The sequence below is a fragment of the Osmerus mordax genome, chromosome 10, assembly GCF_038355195.1.
Source record: "Osmerus mordax isolate fOsmMor3 chromosome 10, fOsmMor3.pri, whole genome shotgun sequence".
NCBI classification, from domain to species: domain Eukaryota; kingdom Metazoa; phylum Chordata; class Actinopteri; order Osmeriformes; family Osmeridae; genus Osmerus; species Osmerus mordax.
In genome coordinates this window covers 14,772,331-14,795,651 of record NC_090059.1, presented here as the reverse complement: position 1 = coordinate 14,795,651, position 23,321 = coordinate 14,772,331, and the positions used below count along the sequence as shown (strand labels likewise).

Genomic DNA, 23,321 nt, shown 5'->3' with positions numbered 1-23,321 from the left:
CCTAGGTTAGAGAGAGTCGGGCTATGCGAGCATATCCCTCTAAACTTTTCATCTTTCTTGTGCTTCATTCTCCGATTTTGAAACCATATTTTAATCTGCCTCTCGTTAAGATTGAGAGAGTTAGCCATCTCCAATCGCCTAGTTATGCACAGATAACGGTTGTAGTGAAACTCCTTTTCAAGTTCCACCAACTGAGCACTAGTGTATGCAGTGCGCGCTCTTTTGGAGGTGGAGGCAGTCGTTGGACTTTTCTCGTCTCTGGAGATGTCTGTCGAGATAAAATAAAATGCATCATGTTTAAAAAAATTTGGTTAACACAATGCATAAAAAGGGTACCTGCGAATTTGAGGTAGGCCTATATCAGTACACCCATGTTGCTGCAGTGATCTCATGATTTCCACCACAGAATAACCGTATAAATGACAATATAGCTTTTTGCAAAATTGCATACACACCATCTGATAATTTGTTGTTAGATTTCTGGATTGAATGCCTCGACTCTCTCATCCAAGGAAAAATGTTCTCTGTGACATTTGGCTTTGGTGTTTTCCCTTTTGATTTGAGCTGCGATTTGATGTTGTCAAATGACTGAAAAACACTACTCAAGTCCTTGTGGTTGCTTTCCAGTTGCGCCAAGGGTTGGTGGGCTTGTGAGTCGTATTCAAGTCCATTGACACCTTGGTAAAGCGTTATGGAGTCGGTGTGTATAGTTCTCTGCATTTCTGAGAAAGGTCTCACTAGCTACCGGCACCCTTTTGACCTTCTGATGGAGCATTGGCACCCAGATATCACGTGGTTGTTTCTTTTCAAAGACCTCTTGAATTCTGTCCTGAAAGGTAATAGAAAAAAACACACAAAATAAGGGAGGTGACAGCATGATCCATCTTATGAACTCAATAGCATCATGACATGAATAGCAACCTCTCGACGAGGCGACCACTGGATATGTTGGTTTGTACCCCTCTTTATTTTCCTTCAAACTGAACTATTAAGGGATGATAGAAATAACAATAACAAGCATAAAGAATAAACTAAACATAAGGAAACATGACATGAACTCTTATATTTAGCTTCCTCTGTGCGTGCCTCCATATTTTTATGGTTTTGCTAATCAGGTTATTGGCGATTGTTGTTAGGCTATACATTCATGTTTAGAACTTTTAATAGTAGGTTAATATATTTAGCATTTAGTTGGGAAGTCACAATGTGTTTATGCGAGGTCTCACTGGGCCTAAGTGAGGAAGAATACAACGAAATATAGGATAGAACGCAATCACAAAATCACAACCAATTCGTTGTCAGTCAGACAAAAGCCATGGGCGGTGAGTGCATGAAAAGTAAAGTAAACATTTAATAAAATAATAATACCATAATCTATTATGGATGTTTGTTATTTCCAATTGTATCTAACATGCAGCCAACCCCGTTTGCATTTATAGCCTATCAAAATTGAAAGGCGCAGCTCGTCTCTTAAATGGCAGCGTGCAATCATTCAGTCTTAAATAAAAAGGGATATGGTTCAATTTTAACAACTGTTCTGAAGTGACAACGAATGCTAAGTTGTATAGAGGCATGCAGCTTTATGAACTCTGCTTGAACTGTGCTGGAGTCATAAATCACAGCGAACAACAACGCAAATTTCTTACCCGTCTTTCCTTAACTGCAAATATGGAGCGCGCCACAATAATATACGATGAAATTTAAATCCATAGCTTATTATACAAATAGCTAATGCAATTTGAAAAAAAATAAGACATTCTTTTGTAATCCGAGTCCAGCATCCAGTTCATCGGTATAGCCGCTACCGAATGAAGAGGTTGCGGAACGAAAATTTGGCAGCCTACAAGCAACGAACTGCAACAGTGGTGTGGAATTCTCGCTGACATTGTCTGTGTAAAGCTAACATGTTGCAAACATATACGGAATCAGCAAATGTGCGGCTGAAGCAGATTTGTCCATTTGCATAGATGAACGCATGGTGCTTTAGCTGCCAGGATATAAACTTTAAGAATATATTGTTTCATTGTAAAAACGTATAGGCTACGTGGGATCGAGACAGATGCTTTTGATTAGTGCCTTGTTAGCCCATGAGCCAGACAGTGTGTTTATCAAATACATTTTCTTATAGGCCTACTTTGTGATGGATGGATCCAAGTGTGTTTGAAACACTTAACAAACACACATTGCTATCACAGTTATCCTTTTTTTAATTGACATAGAATTTTCATCATGGCATATGGCTGCGGTCTCGAGCTTCATGAATCATGCATGAAGTCCATGAGATTGTTCAAAAGATTCCTGTTGAGCATCTCGAGCGAGAAAGCTGTCTGAAATATAAGCACAGGACTTGTGTAAGAAAACATCAGATAAGCTCATGCCAGTGGGCTATAGGCTCGTGTTCCTTGGTCTCGTTCAAATTTAAATATTAGTCTGGACGCCATAACCTGCAAGTATTCAGGCTATATGAAAGCAATTGTGTAAACGGGAAACTCTTCAACATCTGCCGTTTGACTGTCCATGTCTTCTCATTGACAAGAGGTGAGGAGGATCACAAGGCTGCTTCCTTTAGGATTGCTGCTGGCGGATCGATATCGGTCCGGCGGGGCTTTGATCTCTCATGTTCATCTTTCAATTTGAAAAACTCAATCACTTCGATTCATTCGTTAGAGAAAGCAGGATGCTATACTGTAATAGGCTACCCCAAGCAGGAGAGGTAATGTTTAACTAAAATGCAAAGTAACACAAAGGAAAACTGTCTTTGATCATCCATCCCTAAATCACATATGTTGTAACAAGTTGAACAGTTGTAATGCCATTATAAAAACACAATGAACACTGGACCTATGGCCTGGACTTCTATAGGCCTATACAATACATTTAGCCTATGTCTTGCTCCCCATAACAAACATCAGGACCCCCCCCCCCCCCTTATAACTATAGTTGTAAATACTAGTGCTGAAAAGATGGTTGTTGTGTTGAAAATACCCCATTATTAATTTGAGCAGTTTAACTAAAAGGTTTAAGGTACGTATGGTTATGAGACCCCTAGGCCTGTGACTCCTCTGACAGGCTACCTGGCGACTACAAAAAATTATTAATACAACCACTTATGGATCTCAAGATGAACAGCTCAAATGCCCCCTATGTATAAAGATGGTCGGCATTACACATCACGCATATATCACTGTACATCAAAACGACTGTGTGATCATGTTGAGGACAGAGGGCAGGGCACGGTGTGAAAAATACTTCAATTACATTTTAATGTTTCATATTGATATCTTTCCCATAACTTGCCAAAAAATAAATAGATAGGCTATGCTTCTCAATGCCATACAGTATTGAATTTGCCAAATAACTTCCTTGACATTTGCTACTTACTTACAATAGCCTTTCTGGTATATCTGCATGTTTGCTGATTAATTTCCCACAAGAGGAAGGCTAGAAGGCCTGAAAAATGTGTTCTATGTTCTAAATGGCTTCTACACCACCCTTCATTTACGAAGATGTGTGGTTTAACGATTTGTTAAAACTTACCTCAACTTTGTTTATCCCCATGCTTTTGGCAGTTGTGTGCCCTGTGCGCAGTCCTTTAAAAGGCCATGTGGTTCCCGTGTCTGAGTTAGACTCCAGAGTTGTCCAGGCTCCGCCCTTAGATGTCCTGCATGCATGGCGACATAATGCAAAGTGCTTCAACAATGCAAACATCTCCCTTCGACTGCATGGGGGATATCCCTCTGACAATTACCTGAAGCTAAATAAGCATGACATCAGTTGCTCTATAACGTGTAAATTCACGTATTAATTCATTATTAATATATAGGCTAACTGTAGGCCTACCTTTTTTCTGTACTGGAACGGGGTCTTTTTTGGTGACATTTATTGTGGTGGTGCAAGAAAATATTCGGTACAGTTTATACATATAGACCTACTGAGAGATTAACAGAAACAGGATGAAATCCATACACAGCAAGATACGACAAATGTATCTACTTCAAACGTAAAAAGAGAGAGTTTGTGTGCGTGTGTGTGTGTGTGTGTGTGTGTGTGTGTGTGTGTGTGTGTGTGTGTGTGTGTGTGTGTGTGTGTGTGTGTGTGTGTGTGTGTGAATTAATATGTATACGTATGGTCGCGTTGTTTGTTGTTTGCGGCCTGGTCTGGGCTAAATTTGGAATCAACATTGACACTTACCGAATTCCGAATTGTGGGTCTGCATTCATTTGCCAAAATGCTATATTGAGGCCTGTACTATTCCTTAGACACATTTTTCTGGAAAAAAAAAGCTTATGTGACCAATGAGTTCTTCTAAATGATTGAGCTGTTCCTCGGAGGCGAAGCGTCATCAACTACATAATCCCCAAGACACGAATTTGCGATGCATGTCTGTTCACACAAATTCGGATCTACAGGGTATATATAGATGACATGTATTTGGAAGTAACCAAACAATCCAAATTACTTCATGTGAAATATAGACAAATTGGAAGAAAAAAAATCACCAAACCACTGTTTTAAAATGCCGTTTGATCACCTTGAAATCTGAAATGTATTTTGGCTACAGCCAAAGGTGAAAGTCAAATGTAATGATACTTCAGTAGTCTACTTCAATTGGACAGTGTCTGCAATTGCAACACACGATTGAATTCAAATATCAATATGATGATTTGACCTACCATTTTACAATTTCTATGGGGATTTATAAAGCCTCACAAATTATAATGTTCGAGTATCAGCATTCCTTTCACCTCTTTAGAAACACCAACTTCTCTTCAAAGAGAGTTGCTGTTATAGAAACATATGTGCCGTGTCGTTATTCTCAAAAAACAAATCCAGTAGTCTAGGTCCATATGTCTGATTAATTTCTTCATTGGACAACAGTTGATAAACTGCGCTGAGTGTCACAGGGCATTTTAATATTTGTTAGACGCTGTGCCCTGAGTCTGACCCCGTCCTCAAAGCCTCACACACATTAACAATATCTGACTTGTTAGATGATAATGAGTAATGTACTTCCTCAAAAACAGGGACCTAAGGACAGGGGCCTATTCCCTGCATGGGGCTTCGAAAATGTTGGCTATAGCCCAACACGTTTTAGAAACCTCAAATGGTCTATAGTATTCACTTAAAGTGGCTCAGTTTTTGAACAATTAATTGGATATGTGTCTTTATACAGGCATACATTTGCTTTATAATGTATAATGAACGGCCGAGTTAAAGCAAAAGCCATAAATCGGCACTGGCCTAAAGCGCACTCTGCTGGTGTCAGGGGTGCGTTACAGTAGGCTTGTCATTGTACTGAGAATATTAACTTCAGCCTATTTATATTCTTCCAAATATTCTTGTTCAACGCTGTTTAGATCACTTGCAATTGTTTTGCCACATATTGCTCAATTATCATTAGATATGTAGGCTAACGAATAGGCGTCCATAAGGTTATTTACAACATTAAATTAATTTATTACATATAGGCTTACGTAACGTATACTTTATCAAACGTTATATACTGTATAATTTATGACCTTATAAACCAAAAATATCTGAATTTTTCTATGACAAATATGCTTCAAATAAGAGAAATATTTTCCTCTATTTTCACTTTGGGCACAGACTTCTGAATAAGAGCCTCGAGCCCGAGTCTGAGTCTTTGCTTTGGCTGCATCTGTGGCACCCGTCTACTGACCTCGCGATGATCCCCGTAGCCATGAATTATTGATGAGATCCGGCACTGATTACCACTATCAATATGCAATAGTCATTACCCTGGTTAAATGGCTACTTAATAGTTATGAATATATGGAACTGTTTCAACCCAATGCAAAATATTGCAATTTAGCCCATTGAAGCTTCCCTCTTGGATTCAAATTGTTAAGATACTCTCAAAAATGGGCTACAGTTTTGAAAAAGGTCTGTTATTTTGCATAATATGGTAGGCGTTTTTTACATTTGTGTAGACTAGGCCTATATGACGTGATGTTACTCTAATCTCCAAAACTAAAACACTATTTAGAGTGCCAGATTACAACAATTTTAGATACAAATTGAAATACAAATATTGCTCAAATTCCAGTCATACATTCGAGCTATTATGTCCCCTAAGCTTCCACGTTTCCCGGGCGATATATTATTCATTCAATACATAAATTGCAGCCGGAACTTACTCTAGTATTTAAGTTCAGGTTACCTATGTGCCTGAGACTACATGGTATCTACAACGTTTGAAAAACATTACAACTTATTGTAAATCTAAATTAAGTCTAAAGTTTTGAAACAAGCAGGCACACCTATAACACCCGGACACATGCATTAGGCCAACGGTCCATCCTGTGGGTCCCCTTATTGCAGTTAACCCGTCACTTTCATTCAAGAATGTGAATTATATTGTACATTGTCTACTCCCTAAAACCATAAAAAGAACTTTATGGATTCCACGTGACTTTACCGAGTCAGTACAGATGTATGTGGTCTTTGGCGAGGAGGGTTTTACTAACTTTGTGCCCATGGGCTAGGCAACACTCGATTTGATTAGAAAACGACACTCATTCCACATGCCATACCTCGAACAGGTAAGTTTAAAAGTTTTGACGGTATGTTAGAATTGGCAGATCTGCATGCGCTAAATCGTCGTATAGGCCGAGCACACGGCACACATGTTTTAGGCCTAGTTTTACATGCTGGGTTTGCAGAATAATTCAGAATATATGATTCATTTTATTCTTTCAAAAATTGTGTCTATAAAACCACAATATTTTTTTGCGTGACGAAAAGACGTATTAGTTAAATATAACTGCAACGATACCTAAAGGGTACACATTTGCGATTGAGAGAAACTTTATTTCAAGCTCTAAATTGACATACAAATACAAAAAGCTCATTGGCAAAAAAGTATTACATCACTGTTGCCGTCTATACCCCGAATAATCCCATTCTTGTCCACTACAAACTGTTCACATTTGAATATTGAATACATGTACATTGTTTAACATATTATAGTCTAGTTACTTCTAAGTATAGAGATGCACAAATGACCTTTAGCTACGCATGGGAGTGTTACAAAATTATGGTCTGACCACAAGATAATACCAAGCATAAATAGCATTAAAACTTACACTAAAGCGCTTTGAATGGTCCCATCATCTTTACAGTAGGCCAATAGGTTTACATTCAATGAAGAGCAGCATATGGTTTGGACATTTACTGTACACTTAATTTACACCTGTATTTGTATGAAGTTACACAATAAAGAGCTCACGTGAAACACGACAACACCCGAGAGTAAACTGAGTACGACACTTATAACTCAAAATATTCACATTTCTTATTTCCCCCCAAAACTAAGCTACTATAACACAACGGCAAACTAATAGCGTGTTTTACACCACCGAATAATTTGTCTACCACAACATGCTGAAAGGTGCTGCGCATTACAGTACTCTGGATTCTCCTCATGTCATCTCGTAGTTTGAACTCAGTTATGGAACGCGCTACCTCCTGTGACAAGACTCATACTTTTCAGTTTATTGTCCTTCTTCCATTTCATCCTTCGATTTTGGAACCAGATTTTAATTTGTCGTTCTGAGAGGCACAACGTGTGAGCTATCTCTATTCTTCGCCGTCGGGTTAGGTATCTATTGAAGTGAAATTCTTTCTCCAGCTCTAGTGTCTGGTAGCGGGTGTAGGCTGTTCGGGCCCTTTTCCCATCAGGTCCAGTCATATCTAAATTGTATGAAAAATCCATATTAGAAAGGACTACTGCAACAAGACAGGGTAAACAATGTACTGTTATAGATACAAACAGGCACATGCTTGTGGAGGATGTGCACATGCTAGAGGCACACCACATATTCACAGTTCCACCTGAATATCACACACCGATGTTGCCCATTTTACTTTGAACCACAAACCAGATGACTATTCCATCAACATTTTATCTTGACGACGAATTTCGCATTTAATGCCTCTACGAGAGTTTAAGAACTGGACCCCATACAAACTAGATACTGACCAGTTAGCAACCGTTGGCTTTTCACACATCCTTACTGACCACACTAAGTTCATGCAACACTTGACAGATTTATGACGCTATCGTAAAATTGAGTTGAGGTGAACCACAATAGAAAGCATGCTACCCAATCGACAGCAAGACCACAAAACAAAATAAGTAGGCCATATGTTGGCTTTACCATGGTTTATGTGTAGTTTTCGCATCCAAGGGAATATCTGTGGCGTTTGGCAGTCACTTGATGCGGTGGTAGAGGTTGCGTTGGATTCTTGATGTTGCTGCGCTCGGGCGACAGTGCTGCTGCTGCTATGTGCGCCTTCCTCGGTTTCGGAGGCAACGCCGGTATCCTCAATCTCACTGAAATGTGTTTTGTTGCCTTTGTTGAGATTGTTGCCGTTGGAGGTCGTGGTCCGGTCAGATGAAGGAGAGGGGCTTTTTAGTTCCAATGACTCGCGGTTTGCCGTGGCGCACGGCACAGAATTTGGAGACGCAAGGGAACAGTCCTGCTGTCTGTAGCGGGTGTCCGGGCCGAAACCACGGGCATCATCTCCAACAGCCCCGAAGTGGCCACTGTTGTTAGTGCGATTTACGCTTAGGTCCATGCCATTGTAGTTGTAGCCGAAAGACCCGGAGTGCATGGTGCCAGGGTCCCTGAACGTACCGTTCACGGCGCCGTTAGTGCCATAATTTAGTAACTGATAGTCGGAGCCATTTGGGTAGCGTCCTGAGAACGAGTTAACAAAGTAAGAGCTCATTTGCTTGGTTTTTAAAGCGTCGATTTGTAGATCTTTGTCGCTATAATCCTTTGCTTCACGATTTATGATGTAATCATGAATTATAGCAATGAAGCCTACTGTACTTTGCCAGGTATGCGGCCAAATATGGGAGAGCGTTCCAGAATCACGTGCCTTTGTTGACCAGTCGTAAATTCTCACTGATGACTTCAAGAGGTAATTCATGCTCTATGGTTACAAATGATGACGAAATGATGGTCGTTAGACGCTAGTCAATGGTGCCTCCCCATTGCGCCTTGTGATCCATGTAGGCAGAGAGCGTCATCTACTGGCAATATAGGTAACTGCTTGTGGAAGTTCGTAAAATAATATTTTTCCTTTATTTCTTTATCCTTAATTCTGTGAAACATAAACTAAACTATGAATAGATCGAACAACAATAGTATGTCTACCTATGGTTTGATACTGACAAATGAAAGACAATGCACGAACTAATTACACAAATGAACAAAAATGCTTTATTTGTATTTTACATTTAAACAAAAACAAAATATTGCACACGTCACCCAGTTGTGCAACTGCACAACTCCTTTAACACAATAAATAACATGTCAGGTTTAGGCTATTTCTATAGATTACAAAACATGTTGCAATTGTATACGGGCTATTGCTGTGCCAAATAAATGCGGGAACAACCACTAGCCAATACGACAAACACTGTAGGCCAAAGCCTTTTGATGGCATGAAAAAATAGCACGACTATTTCTTGGGAAACAGATCTTCTAAATTACAGTAAAAAATATACACGTAGGCCTACAGGTATTTCAGGATGTGGACTCTTCATTTGACACACTTTTACTAAACTTTGAAAACCTGTATGGTAGCATAAAGATTTTATTTTATCGTGCAAATATCAGACTATTCTAAACAAATCTCTAAAACGTGTTCCGTTGTAGAGTATGAATTAGATGCAAAACAACATAAACAATGGGTTTGAACTTAGGCCAGTGTTGGCAGCCATAGGCTATTGTTTTGTGTTGTTTTTGTACAGTGATAATTTAACTCGTCTCTTTCTCTTTTTCTTCGTCGCTGGGCTTTGAAGAATTCATTATCTTGTTCTCCTTTTTCCACTTCATTCTACGATTCTGGAACCAAATCTTGATCTGACGTTCTGTGAGACAAAGAGCGTGGGATATCTCGATACGGCGGCGCCTCGTGAGATACCTATTGAAATGAAATTCTTTCTCAAGCTCAAGAGTCTGATACCGAGTGTAGGTCTGACGGCCCCTGCGTCCACTGTTGCCAAATGTCCCTGCAAATAAAAGTAAACATGGGTTAAATCTGTCAAGTATGCAGCATGTAACAAAATAAGAAGTCTATATATTCTTATATAGGCTACATTTAATGGATGTAGCCTATACTGCCACAGTCATTTCGGCGTTTTGTCTAACTTGTCTAACAAATGCCTGGTGATATACATTATGTAGACTAATCAATCAAATATGCTCAAAGAACTAATACCACAATCGTATATTAAACCGTATAATTTGCGTGATTAATTGGCCTCATATTTAGACTCTCAGTTCCTATCAACCATCTGAATAGCCCACCCAACGTGTCGGTATTGCATTCAAACGTTACGATTGTCAATATTGAGGATGAGGTTCAGACAAAATAACAAGATACAATGTATCATGGCGAAAGACAGCCTACATCAGTAAAGTCACCTGATTCATTGGCATAGCCTACAGGAGCAAAGGCTAGGCTAAACTCATTTCAAGGCAAATAACTAAATGCACATAAGCTATTTAGAAATAAACGTTTACTTACCAACAGAACAAGAATTCATCCTTTGCATCCACGGAAAAACCAAAGAGGAGGACTTGTCCTCAACCGCACTGGTGTTTACATTCTGCTCGGGGCAATCGGACTTGCGCTGATCCTGAGTTCCAAAGAGCGGCTGCTCCTCGCGATTTGCAAAAGCGCACGAGCCTTCACTGTCCTTGTAAAAAGTAGCAGTTGCGTAGTCGCAGGGAGCACTGGTGCTAGGTCGGCTATAGATACCAGTAGTTTGCTGATAATACGAAGAAGGGTAAACCTTTTCTTGCATATTGGCAGCTCCATATGTAGCATTGGAATAGTGTCTTAAAGTATCCGTGTATCCAGAAGAATATAACGGTATCTGACCCAGGAGGGAATCCTGTCCTCCGGGCAGAGAAACAGGAAAAGTTGAGTTAACAAAGTAAGAACTCATTGGTTGGGCAACGGAATACTCCAAGGGATATGATTTGTTGTCTTTTATAGTCCAAGTCGTTTTGCCATTACTTTATACGAGATTTGGTTTTAGCTGAAGGGGGTTGCGAGGTGCCACTGAATACAGAGGGGAACTGTACCATCTGATCAGCGTCTGGCCAATCGTGGACTTCTGTGGTTGCAATATTGCACCCATGGGGGGCTCTTGTTGCGCACAGGGGTCCCCACTGAATCGAAATGAAGCGCTCAGACATCTTTGTCGATTAAAGACAAGACTTATTCTGACCTAAATGCACAAACATTCCGTATGAAAAATACTTGATTTCGTTGTAAAAATAAAGGATTCGATATAGCTCATCACTGCATCAGCGCACGTAAATTACGTGTTTACTCAACGCACACACAAATACACACGCACACTCACTACATTTATGTTTTTCGATTTCTTGTTTCCATTATTGAATTAAATGATCACATAGGCCTCGTGCTCTTCCTAGTTTCTTTGACATTAGCTACTTTAGAAGATAACGCTTCTATTTCGTCTCAGTGAGTGTCAGCACATCCAAAGTGGCTCAAACAATGTCATATCCACAGAGGTTGTAAACATATGCCTACATGTATTCATTCATGTTAACATATAGTTCCTATTTTTTAGGCCTCTCGTTTCCAATAGTGACTGGAAAATAACAACACAGGATCAGCACCGCTGCATAAATTATAGTCTAGCCTACTTGGAAATGGTTTTGGTGGCACGTTTCTCAACTGACCAAAACCCGGATAGTAGCCTATAACAATTATCCTGTGTGACAAAGACATATGCTATTCCCAGAAATACACGTACCATAAACGATGGCAATGAGTAGGCCTACGATATAGCCTATGTAAAGGTATGGCATATAGGCTAGATTTCTCACGGACACTTTAATATAAAAAATATTAAAAAAACACTCATCAGTGTTGTCATCAATACTTTGTTTAATATTAGGCTAGTGATAATAACAATACGTTTAGGCCCATTTGTCGTAGTAGTACTAGTATTTTTTATTATTAGGCCTATATTAAAGTAGGCCTATACACAACTAAAACCTATAGAACCATGGCGTGCACGTTAATATTTTCTGCATTAGGCCTAAAGCAAAAAGTAAATAGGAGATCTATTTTTTGTTTAAGAAAATGTAATAAGGTATTATTAGTCGTTTAATTTATAGGCCTAGTAGTAGAAGTACTTTTCAATATTGTGTAGTTTTGTTTACTATAAGAGGATTAGGCCTATAGATGTTTTCGTGGAATAAAATAAACCTGTCATTTAACTATATGATACATCCAATATCCTATATGATCATCGAGGGTGGCAATTGAGTTTTATATCGTTTAAATTCTTAGGAATGTTTCCCATGTAGGCTAATTATTAACATTTTGTACGGTGAGAATGTATTACCGAGCTTCATTTGACGCATGTAGCTTGAAGCTGTCTTAAAACAAATGTAATTGCCTACCTACTGTTGCCACTAGATGACACTAAAGAGAGAAAGAAATAACAGGCAGGATGCAGTCTGGCCAAGGCCAACTAGGCTATATGAGCTAAAAAAAAATACCTTTGCAAACATTTCCAGGATACAGGCGGCTCGATAATACAAACGAAGAAGATAATGTCACGATATAGGCCTAGATGTGCCAGTAATGCATCACAGCCTAAATGCAGCTGTGATCAATTAAATTAATTTAAGAAACTGGTTGACTGTTGACATCTAGGCTATTAATGGAAAATACAGAGAAAAAAAAATAAAAAATAAAAAAACCAAACTCATGCGTCGTGATTCTTCCCTTTGTTATCACATCGTGGTGGCCAGCATACAATGGTAAAGCAATCTTGCCAGCTACGTAGCAAGCATGGAAATGCTACAGCCTACCAAACGCTCCATGACAGCTCTCAGGCTTTTAATTCTAGCCTATTATCAGGGATTTTTGTAAAGAGTAGCCTACAATTTTCTGCCATTCTCAGATCTCTTACAAGCCTTTGATACTCATTCCTAATACAGTGATACAGGGTTCTGGCTGTATAGTCGGAAATGAATCTGTCCTACCTTTGTTGATAATCCATCATTTCCAGTGTGGGTATAAGGCCACACTCCGCCATAATAGTCTTGTTTTTCATTTGATGTGTCTGTATCACCAGGGTTTAGTTAATACAAAATAGGCTATAAACTAGTTTAAGCATAAATACGATTCCGTCATCCGGAGATTCGCGAATATAGCGGGTTGACTGTATTCATCAGATAATGCGCAGTGGGTCCATCTTTGAGAAGTAGGCTACACACCAACGGAACACATTCCTTTTAACATTGTCTAATAATGCCAAAGTCCATGAGACAAAGATGTTAAGATTCTAAATGAACGTTAGAAAAAAAAGGCAGCTACATTTTAACCTCATGTGAAACAAGTTCCCGTCCATTGTCCACATGACAAACCTCAGCCAATCCTCGTGCCCAGACAGTCGTAAAGTTCCGTTGCAAAGTTGTAAATTTTACCAAACAGCTCCTAATCTAAAGCATTGCCACGAATTCCCTGTCAATAGATTGCGGTTTTCATTGTATTCCACACCTATAGGATGAAATGGGCCAACAGGCCTCTTTTCTTTTGCAATTTTGTTTTGAACAAAGCGAATTGATAGAATTAGGCCTACTTCAATAACAGATGATAAAACTAACATTTCGTTTTTTATAGGTCCTTAGATGATTGTTAGAGATGTGTCTATAAAGTAGACTATCGTAAGTCTTGGCTATGTGCACACTTTCTCTTAGGCTAGGCTACACCATTTTATTCTCAATACTAATACAATGTTTTATGACATTGATAGGTAGGCTATAAAACTAAATCCTTATGATTACGCATGTGGCCTAGTTTCTATTTATTACAAATAAAGCAATTGGCCTATATTACAAAGAAAGTAGGCCTAATATATGCTGATTTACCGAGGCTTATGCGTAGTCTATGTTTGTGATGTCAGGCTATTTTGGTTGACTCTAGGCCTTGATTATAGCTTATAAATCCTACATTTCGATTGACAATAAAACGAAACAAAAATCAAAATGTAAATGTTTTACTATAGTAGGACCTCAGAGTTTTCACGGTTGCAGGCCTCACGTTAAATGACCTGGCACAAAATACCTAAACCTTAGATATAACCGATTTGAAACGTATTTTCCGTAGTAGTCTATAGGCTAGGGCCTACTATTTCTCATTTTGCAGTTGTATTTTCCCATTCCATCCTTTATTTATACGCTATCGGTCCATTTTAGTTTAAAGCTAGGCCCATATGGAAAGATTTAAATATAGACTGGTCTAGTGAACTCATTATTGCCTCGTCCATATTTCTGGTTAGCCTAGGTTTCGTTTAATTCTCAAACTTCAACCTACAATTTTGGAGTTACCAGTTTAGTAGCCTAATATACACACTTTTGGAATAAATTGTTATGTAGAACCAAAAAGGGTTCTTTTACTTGCTTCATTTATGGAACCCCTTAAAGGTCCTACATGGAATATTTTGGGGGGTTCATTGAAATAACCCTGTTCGATTCCTTTTTACCCAACCAAAAGATGGTAGGCCTATAGAAGCTTTTTTAGGGGTTCCGTAAAATAACCTTGGGTTCTATTCAGAACCTTGAATGGTTTCCACAAATAAATGTTTATTATTAATTGTTGTGGGGCGAATTTGATTATTTGTTGTAATATAGTCTACATTTGATTGCAAAAGGAATGTTTATTGATTGTTTATATGGGATTATTTATTCAGCATGTAGCTTTAGCCCTATAGTTTAACGGCTAAAATAGCCTTCCTTACGAAATAGGCGATTTTTGCAAATAGTTCCAACCTATTTTGCTATAGTGATCATTTCAAGGATAGGACTATGTCAAGTAAGATCCACCCAATTAAAATTTTGATAGGCTACAGGAGTTCCTTTACAACAATAGTTTTAGCAATATTATCAAGCAAATTAGTGCTTGAGCAAGGGATGAGGCAGTGCAGAGAAGATATTTGATACACGGAGATATGAGATGTCTTGGTTGTGAAACTTTATTTCCCATTGTCTTCCCGAATGCCCCAGGGAACTGAACCAACATCACTTCACAATTCAAAATATTACAAATATTCTACATAGCCTACATTGCCTAAATATTAAATTACTAAGCAACTCACGATAATGTGGACAAAATACTATTGTGTCAATCGTGTCTACCGCATGTTGTCAGGCCTACTGTTGTGTGGACGTTAGAACACACACAGGTGCGTAATTCACCAAATCAGGTTGGTCATGTCTTCAAAGACATTTACATTGAAATGTAAAGAACCAGAATTTCAAAAATGAATCAACCCCATTGTATCTTTTACTTTCCCAACAGAAGGGTTAGCCTTTTCGTCTTGTTTGTCCTTATTCTCCATTTCCTCCTGCAGCGCCCTGCTGCTTGGGAACTTGTCCTTGTTGTTGTCCTTCTTCCATTTCATGCGTCTGTTTTGAAACCAGTTTTTAATCTGTCGCTCAGTCAGGGAAACTGCGTGGGACACCTCAACCCTGCGCTTGCGGGTCAAGTAAGGGTTGAACAGAAATTCCTTCTCAAGTTCCAGGGTTTGGAAGCGACTATAAATCTGTCTTCCTCTCCTCTGTCCTGTGCCTGTAAATGGAAAAATTAGAATACTTAGAGGCACGCTCTCGATTGCACACACAGACTTTCACACGTCATAAAATAGGTTTTAACACAGTGGTAAAAATGATCTATTGTTGCTGATTGGGGATAATTTAGTTGCATTATTGTCTCTGGAGACAATTCAAGAGTCAGCTTGGACAACTCACCTTGCTGTTTCAACCAGGGAAAGTGGTCCAGTGAATGGCAGTGCTGTTCGGAGGAATCATCTTTCTTTCCGACACCCGGGGCTTTTAAACTACAGCTGTTATATTGGACAAAATCCCTATCATGAGATCCGTAAAAATGTTCTTTTTGAGCCGATAAGTGCGCATGATATAAGTTTCCCATCGTTCCAACGTGTAAGGAGGTTGGATTTTCGTGGTTGATTGTTTGAGTGAGCGAAGGACCATGATTGAACTCCGGTAGCTGCACTGGGTGCTGGATAACATCGTCATTGTATCCATGCAGTGTTGCACGTTCCAAGTCTTGCTCCAAAGGATACTCGACACTGGGGTGCAAGTATTCACTGCATTTTGAGTATAACGAAGTGATAAAATAAGACATTTTACCTTTGGCTATATTTTATTGTTTACGTTTTAGATACACTTAGGAGGTAAAGAGGCCCAGATGAACATCAGGTGGTAGCCTATCTAAACGAAAGACCTGAGCTAAGACCGGTAGGGTCCCTTGGCATGTCCATTACGTCGGTTCAATCTCTCATCCTCTATATGTGGACCCCCGTGACGAGCGCAACTCAAAGCATTCTCCTTCCTGAGGAATATCGCAGTATTCCGTTGTGGTGAAGATGGGAGAGAGAGAGAGAGAGAGAGAGAGAGAGAGAGAGAGAGAGAGAGAGAGCGAGAGAGAGAGAGCGAGAACGTAATTCAGAAAGAGGGGAGGGGGAAGGTGAAGACGTTGATGCCAAAATGGCCATCATTCGGGATGCTCCACAAAACAACAACCAACACAGCATTCTAACTCCTTTTAAAAACAAATGAATGAATGATTAAAAAAGGCTAATTTTGGGAACACAGCCATAGCACAAATGATGATCAAGTTTAAGATCAAAATATAATTATATTTAATAATATAAGTTACTTCAATATACACTTGAAGTTTAGTCTGTAAGCTATATGATTAATGTGGAATTTAAACACAACTTCAATGAGTTTTTTTATTTAAATAGTTTGATAGAAACTGGTTAAGTTAGACCTCAATATCTAGGCATTTATAGACATCAAACTATACATTCATGATTTTGTACACATTTATAATATTTTTATAATTAAAGAGTGTCATTTGTACTAATGTACAAATACAATTTCTCCTGATAACTAGGCCAATAAGAACACCAGAGAATATTTAATTTGAATAAATTAGTAAAAAAAACTGAACTCAATGACAATTCATCTCATCCAAACTAAAGTCTGATATTCAGTGTCAAACTCAATAAACAATATAATACTAAACTAATAATGTTAGAGACATTTGGCACAAATGAGCAATAATGTGTGTGAGTGTCCCACTCACGTTTACCACATTCTCGCATAGTCATATACTGCATCTCCCAAGCTGATTTGACAGATCGGACAGGAAATTAAAGAAATTACACCACTGGCTTAGTGAACGGTATACTTCTGGTAACCAATATGGTATCCAACAAGCCAAGGTTTCTCATTAGATCATTCATCATATGACACATCTAACTATACCAAATACCACACAACACCTTGTTCGATAGGCACAATTGTTTTCAATGTTATTTGTACAAGATAAGGCCTCACTACCTCAATTTGTCCTCCTTGAATTTTCCTGAATTTAAAATGTAAATGTTGAGGTGGTACAAAAAGGAGGCAACAGATCTTACACAGGTAGAGAGAATCTGCTTGGGGGGACAGCTTGTGCAACAAAAAAAACCTGGATCGATCATCCCCACTGGTGGCTGTTCCGCGGTATGACACGTCAAATGACAACACGTGTTTCTAGTGCCCTTGCCCATGCGGAGGCAGTTTGCGAGAGGCTTTGCGGACTGGGTGGGGGAAGTCTGGCCTGCGGACCAGAGGGGCCGGGGTGGAGATGACAAAGAGGCTCTGCAGGGCTTTGGGGTCGGAGGACATGCGGGCGCAGGTCAGCCGCCCCGGGATGAGCTGGTTCACGTTTGACACAGTGGCCCGGGCACGGGTCTCAGCACAGGAGGAGCTCATGCTGCCCTGCCGAGCCGTCACCACGGGAACGCCGACTGAGACAAGGACAGGGAGGGAGAGAGATTGTTTAAAGCAATCTGGCTGTCCTCACATCCATCATTTCATTTCTCTGACAATCAAAGAGGAGCTGTGCTCACTTGTCCAAGGGATCCGCTGGGCACTATTACTCCTCCTCAGATCACCCGGGGCACACCGGACCGTCTCAATGACCGGTTCTTTGGCTGAGTAGTACTGCATGCAGGCAGACTCGCCCTGCACCAGGCTGTGGGGGGCCCTGTCCATACTGTGCCAGGGCCAACGTTGTGGCTGCTTAAGCAGCTGGGAGTGGACATACTGCAGGCAGGGCTTGGCCCCCACAGGCACCTGCCGCGGGATCACAGTGCAGTGGTGCCTGGGCCTCCTCGCATTCTCAGGCAGGGAGTCCAGCTGTTTAGAAAACAGGCGTTATCATTCTCATTTCGCTCCAATAATATTTAATTTTACAGAGGAAGAGGTAGAGGCAGTGAGAACGGTCACCTAACCTTATTGGTTCTGTCGGGCCTGTGGTGGAACGTCTCATTTTGCTCGTGGGGGTGGAACGAGTCAGGCATGCCGTGACGGCCGTGCAGCAGCCGGTACACCTGATCCACCACCCCCAGGTCTCTCAGGAGGCTCTCTCGTTGGAGCAGTCCAGTCACACGCTCCACCTCCTCCTCCTCAGACATGTCTATTGCTGCTGTGTCACCGCTGGTCGCAGTGGGCAGAGGAGGCATCGTCAGGAGCTGGAAGGAGACAGAAAAGACACAGGAAGTTAGGTGTCATTAGCAAGCACAAACCAGTTAAAACCAGTGCAATTACAATTGCATGAAAACTCGAATTCACATATATACAATGATGACAGGTTATTAGTGAAACAAGTGTTCAATTAGAATTTCATTTGGTTCCCTCTAGTGGAATAACAGAGAACTGTCCTGAATCATTTATTTGTAACCAACAACAGCACCCCTACTCCCCCACAGACCTCTTTAACACGGTATCAAAATGATACCAGTATCAAAGAATGGCAGATATGCTTTAAAGACTAATGTGGCTTGAACTCGAATAAAGCTTAACATTTTATTAAGAGAAAAGTATGTATTTGTGTTTTACACAATGTGCAACCTTAGCTTTGCTAATATCTTTTTTTTTCTTTTTTCTCGCATTCAGATAAAAGTAAGTCAAACACACATAGGTGACAGACAGACTGGGTTTCAGTGACCTGCTGGGGGATGGGGGGGCGTGTTCGTGTTTTCTGTGGTTTGGCTTTCTCTCCGGCAGACTCCCCCTGCAGGTCTTTCCTCCGGTTGCCCATATGATCTCTCTCTTTCTGCTCCTTCTTCAGACGCAGCTCCTGCAGCTGCTGCCTGAGTACACACACACACACAGGCAGGCACACACACACACACTTGAGCTGTACATATCTTAAAGAAACCTTGTCGAGGTGTATGCTAACTCTCTCCACTCAGCCGGTTGCTTAATACTTATAAACCTAGAACCTAAACCGATAGTCACACCATTCTCGTAGTCGTGACCAAACATCCTTCCGCAGTACCTGGCACACTCCTCTCTGGCCTTGGAGGCCGCCGTCTCCTGAAAGAGGGAGCTGCTGTGTTTGAAGTACTTCTCGTACTTGTCCCCGCCCTCGCGGGGGAAGATCCTGCGGAAGCCCCCCTGGTGCTTGGCCTCGTACCTCTGCATTTGCTCCACACTGGCTGCCTGCGACACACGCAGCTCCTCGCTCCTGGGCCCAAACACACAACCCCTGATTACATTCAGGACTTCCATCGGCTCGTTTAACCCACGTGACAACACGTTTCATGACTCGTTACACTATATTCCCAGTGTTTTGTTGGAAGGCCATATATGATACGATTATAAATTTGCATCCGTCCAAGACATTCTCTCGTTATGTTATTTCCTAGCACCATGCCCAGGTGGAAGAGCACCTGGCTTCTCTAGAACGGTTCTGCTGCAGGCGCTCCTTCACACGTCGCTTCTCCTCCTCTGTGATCTTGCGGCGGTCGCAGGCCCCCAGGTTAATCAGGACCAGGGTGTCGTACAGCAAGCCGTCCTTCACCTCCCGGTCCAGGCGAGAGTCAGTGGTGAAACTGGGGGAGTGGTTCACCTGCAGTCAGATTCAACATATAGAATCACATGCTGTGAATGAGTTCCTGGGTCTATATTGCCAACTACATCATAAACATAAAAGAGGCATGATCTAGCTGGAGATGGCATCATGAGAATGCAATGTGCGACATTCTATTTCCATCATACTGTATAAACAGATCATCATAACGGGAGTAGGAATGGGACCCATTCGATACCCATTCGTCATCATGTATTTAGAATGTAATCTAGGGTGGGTCAATCTAGTAAAGGGGTCAGATGGCTGAGCGGTTAGGGAGTCGGGCTAGTAAACAGAAGGTTGTTGGTTCAATTCCCGACCGTGCAAAATGACGTTGTGTTCTTGGGCAAGGCACTTCACCCTACTTGCCTCGGGAGGAATGTCCCTGTACTTACTGTAAGTCGCTCTGGATAAGAGCGTCTGCTAAATGACTAAATGTAAATGTAATGTTTCCTAAATGTAATCTTCATCTCTTTACCTCTAGCAGCCAGGGGCGGAGTCTGTGGTCCAGGAGCACGTCGAAGCCCAAGATCTCAAAGCAGGCACTGCCGGATGCATGGTTGGGGAAGCAGGTATGGTAGTTGTGCTTGAGGATTGGGTGAGCAGAGATTAGGGTCTTTATGATCACATCCTCAATGTCGTTCCACATCTTCGCTGTGTCGTAGCACATTGCCTCGAGGTGCTTGTTTAGTGTGGACAGCTTCCTTTAAATAAAAAAATAATTTTAGTTAAAATGACATGAATGAATGAAAATGAAATGAAAACTCAAGAACGTTGAAACTTCGGTTTGATAAGACTGAGGTAGAGGTACTGTATCTGACAACCTTTTGCTACCAGTGTCATCATCACGGACAAAGTTCTCGCTGTTCTTGTTGATGGCATAGTTAGTGAGATGCATGCAGACATTCTCCTTTAGGAGATACGAGTGGTGGAGAAAGATCAGAGAGTTATTGCTGTAAACTGTGATTTTGGAAAACCATAAAAAAATTAAAAAATGAACGTGTCAAGTTGTGGTTTGTGAAAAGCCTTGACTGTATCGTTCACCAACTTTACCACGTTGCCATTGGTGGGCTCGTTGTACTGGGAGGTACAGAAGCGAGCCAGTCCCTCCTTGTACATAAAGATGCGGAAGGGGTCACAGGATGTCACCAACACGTAGATACGCAGGTCAAACTTGTAGCCGTCAATAATGAATGGCTAGAACAGAAAACATGTACAATGAGTGGCCGATCAGTTTGTAGATTATGAATAACGATGCACCAAAATGCTTAACGATCAGTGTGTTAGGATGTAAGGTGTGTTTGTCAGAGTTTATAGGATCTTACTCGGGAAACGTACACCTGACAAATCAAGTGTTCCCCTGGACGTATGTCCTTGCTGGATTTGGTGATGAAGATGCCTCGTCCTTGGCAACCTGAGTCTGGCTTACATATGTACGTTTTGTGTTTTTTGGCCCTGGTGTATGCTTGAAAGTCACTGTAACTGTAGGGAGAGGAAAAGTAATTAGATTCTGCTTTCATTTAGAAAATTTGACAGCGGACATTAAAACTCACTCTGCAGGTAGGCACCATGTTCGGGGAAAGATATTGTATTCTTTAGGGAAGAGTTTCAACATGCGATTCATGTTTCGTGCTAGCAGATCCTTTCGGCAAATCTCACTCATCCCGGGAAAATGGTTGATTTTCTGAAAAAACAACAGCCGACTGATTACATTTACATTAACATATAGTCATTTAGCAGACACTCTTATCCAGAGCGTAGTACAGAACATTCCCCTGGAGGCAAGTAGGGTCATTTTTCACGGCCGGAAATCAAACCGGCAACCTTCTGATTAATAGCCCGATTTCCCTAACCGCTCAGCCCTCTGACCCCGACTGATGAGATGGGGGATGAATAAACAGCACTAAGGATCCGACTAGGTTTTGTGAAAAGGCAGAGTTGGCTGGACACCTGGTAGCGCTTCATGTCCATAACTCTGTCCAGTGAAACAGAGCAGTCAGTCCAGTAGAGCGTCCAGTCCTCCCCTTCCATGGCTTCCCTCATGCCGTACCTGCGAGCAGCACGACGCACTGGAGAGATACACACGGACGGAAGGAAAGGCCCAGAAATGCAACTGCTGATTATTACAGTGGAAAAACAAGACATGAATCGAATAACATAAAAGTGTTTGTTTTAATTGGGAAATATTGGTTGTAATGGTCGTGAATTTCGATCACACTCGTTTATGATTTCGCGTCAACTATAATGGTTGCTTACCACTCTCATATTTGCAGCTGATGACATTGATCCACAGTCATCTGGAAGAGAAGAGACAGAGAGAGGGACAGACATGTGCTTCGGTGCAAGTCCTACAGATCCCCCCCTGTCATTCTACAGCATTCTTCCAAAGTGTGGGGAAGAGACCATGACCCAGCCCAGCAATCAACTTTTAAGACAACTCGCTCACCAATGAGAAATGATATAGTTAAATCACCTGAGTATCTGTGATGGTTGAACTTTTTGAATGTGATAGGAATCAAGTATACCTCTTTTTCCGTTTCTTCTTCCTCTTGCCAGTGGACGGAGGAGTAGGGGTGCGAGCCTCTGGTTGGCTGTCACTCCCCCAGCCCTCTCCTTCCTCCCCTCCCTCATGGCCACACTTGAAGGCTTCATCTTCTGAGTCTCTGGCAGGGCTTTCTCCTGGCAGTCCCATCCTGAAGACGGACAAAGGTTAATACGACACGTAACAATGGGGATGGACAACGACTACGTTATGTTTTGTAGACGTTATTTTGTTTTCTAATCTACATACATTTTCACAGTGTTTTCATTGGACCAGTACCCTAACCTTGAAATTCAATCAAGCAGATCAGCCTACATGTTATAGAGTACACGGGGAATCATGTTTCTGTTTCCATTTCTCTCCTCGGGGGAGTGCTCAAGTTGTCAACATTCCACTGCTGACTGCCGTTCAAGAGTTATTGTAGCAGGACAGACACAGATGTAGAACAGTCATTAGGATGTGGTCTACATTTCCCTTGGCTGTGACATCGGCTTGGGAGGCACAGTTATTATAAAAAAAATATTGTCAACAAAAAATTACAAATTAAAACACAAATGACTGCAAGGTTATACCCTGGGTATAAACTTCAACATAATACGATCCAGACTGAAACTTCAGCTAGCCTACTTAACTCCCTTGAAGTTTTGGGCTACTGTGGCCAGTCTGATGAGAACCACTTACGGTTTATCTCCCCTATCTTATGTCTATGAGGTGAAGGTGAGGCCAGGTTAAATGCTGGTAATGGTAAGGTTGAGAGCTGGAC

The 23,321-nt window shown here is 41.0% G+C and overlaps 4 protein-coding genes across 4 annotated transcripts; all 4 read right to left on the bottom strand.

Annotated features, from left to right (window-relative positions):
* Positions 1 to 7,465: 7,465 nt before the first annotated feature.
* hoxb5b (homeobox B5b) lies at positions 7,466 to 8,754 on the bottom strand. Its single transcript, XM_067245087.1, has 2 exons — positions 8,181 to 8,754; positions 7,466 to 7,713 (listed from the first exon to the last, which is right to left on the bottom strand). Exons 1-2 carry the CDS (start codon positions 8,752 to 8,754, stop codon positions 7,466 to 7,468), a joined length of 822 nt encoding a protein of 273 aa, XP_067101188.1.
* A 1,037-nt stretch (positions 8,755 to 9,791) lies between these two features.
* On the bottom strand, positions 9,792 to 10,987 carry hoxb6b (homeobox B6b). Its single transcript, XM_067245021.1, has 2 exons — positions 10,564 to 10,987; positions 9,792 to 10,045 (listed from the first exon to the last, which is right to left on the bottom strand). Exons 1-2 carry the CDS (start codon positions 10,985 to 10,987, stop codon positions 9,792 to 9,794), a joined length of 678 nt encoding a protein of 225 aa, XP_067101122.1.
* Positions 10,988 to 15,343: 4,356 nt separating this feature from the next.
* hoxb8b (homeobox B8b) lies at positions 15,344 to 16,233 on the bottom strand. Its single transcript, XM_067244120.1, has 2 exons — positions 15,837 to 16,233; positions 15,344 to 15,657 (listed from the first exon to the last, which is right to left on the bottom strand). The coding sequence occupies exons 1-2, from the start codon at positions 16,231 to 16,233 to the stop codon at positions 15,344 to 15,346; spliced, it is 711 nt and encodes a 236-aa protein (XP_067100221.1).
* A 646-nt stretch (positions 16,234 to 16,879) lies between these two features.
* ttll6 (tubulin tyrosine ligase-like family, member 6) lies at positions 16,880 to 22,085 on the bottom strand. Its single transcript, XM_067245163.1, has 12 exons — positions 21,967 to 22,085; positions 21,570 to 21,700; positions 21,342 to 21,498; positions 21,070 to 21,213; positions 20,841 to 20,926; positions 20,495 to 20,720; positions 19,838 to 20,016; positions 19,444 to 19,632; positions 19,111 to 19,255; positions 18,395 to 18,634; positions 18,011 to 18,299; positions 16,880 to 17,908 (listed from the first exon to the last, which is right to left on the bottom strand). The coding sequence occupies exons 1-12, from the start codon at positions 22,057 to 22,059 to the stop codon at positions 17,652 to 17,654; spliced, it is 2,136 nt and encodes a 711-aa protein (XP_067101264.1). The 5' UTR covers positions 22,060 to 22,085; the 3' UTR covers positions 16,880 to 17,651.
* Positions 22,086 to 23,321: the final 1,236 nt, after the last annotated feature.

What these genes read in the sequence shown, in the direction of transcription:
- hoxb6b (XM_067245021.1), bottom strand. Translation starts at nt 10,987, where the DNA reads ATGAGTTCTTACTTTGTTAACTCAACTTTTCCTGTTTCTCTGCCCGGA. An exon ending in GATGAATTCTTGTTCTGTTG is followed by an intron (nt 10,046 to 10,563) that starts GTAAGTAAACGT and finishes TTTTATTTGCAG; the next exon opens with GGACATTTGGCAACAGTGGA.
- ttll6 (XM_067245163.1), bottom strand. Translation starts at nt 22,059, where the DNA reads ATGAGGGAAGCCATGGAAGGGGAGGACTGGACGCTCTACTGGACTGAC. An exon ending in GATGACACTGGTAGCAAAAG is followed by an intron (nt 20,721 to 20,840) that starts GTTGTCAGATAC and finishes TTTTATTTAAAG; the next exon opens with GAAGCTGTCCACACTAAACA. An exon ending in GCCCCCCCATCCCCCAGCAG is followed by an intron (nt 18,635 to 19,110) that starts GTCACTGAAACC and finishes GTCTCCTTCCAG; the next exon opens with CTCCTGACGATGCCTCCTCT.
- hoxb5b (XM_067245087.1), bottom strand. Translation starts at nt 8,754, where the DNA reads ATGAGCTCTTACTTTGTTAACTCGTTCTCAGGACGCTACCCAAATGGC. An exon ending in AAAACTACACATAAACCATG is followed by an intron (nt 7,714 to 8,180) that starts GTAAAGCCAACA and finishes CATACAATTTAG; the next exon opens with ATATGACTGGACCTGATGGG.
- hoxb8b (XM_067244120.1), bottom strand. Translation starts at nt 16,233, where the DNA reads ATGTCTTATTTTATCACTTCGTTATACTCAAAATGCAGTGAATACTTG. An exon ending in TCCCTGGTTGAAACAGCAAG is followed by an intron (nt 15,658 to 15,836) that starts GTGAGTTGTCCA and finishes TTCCATTTACAG; the next exon opens with GCACAGGACAGAGGAGAGGA.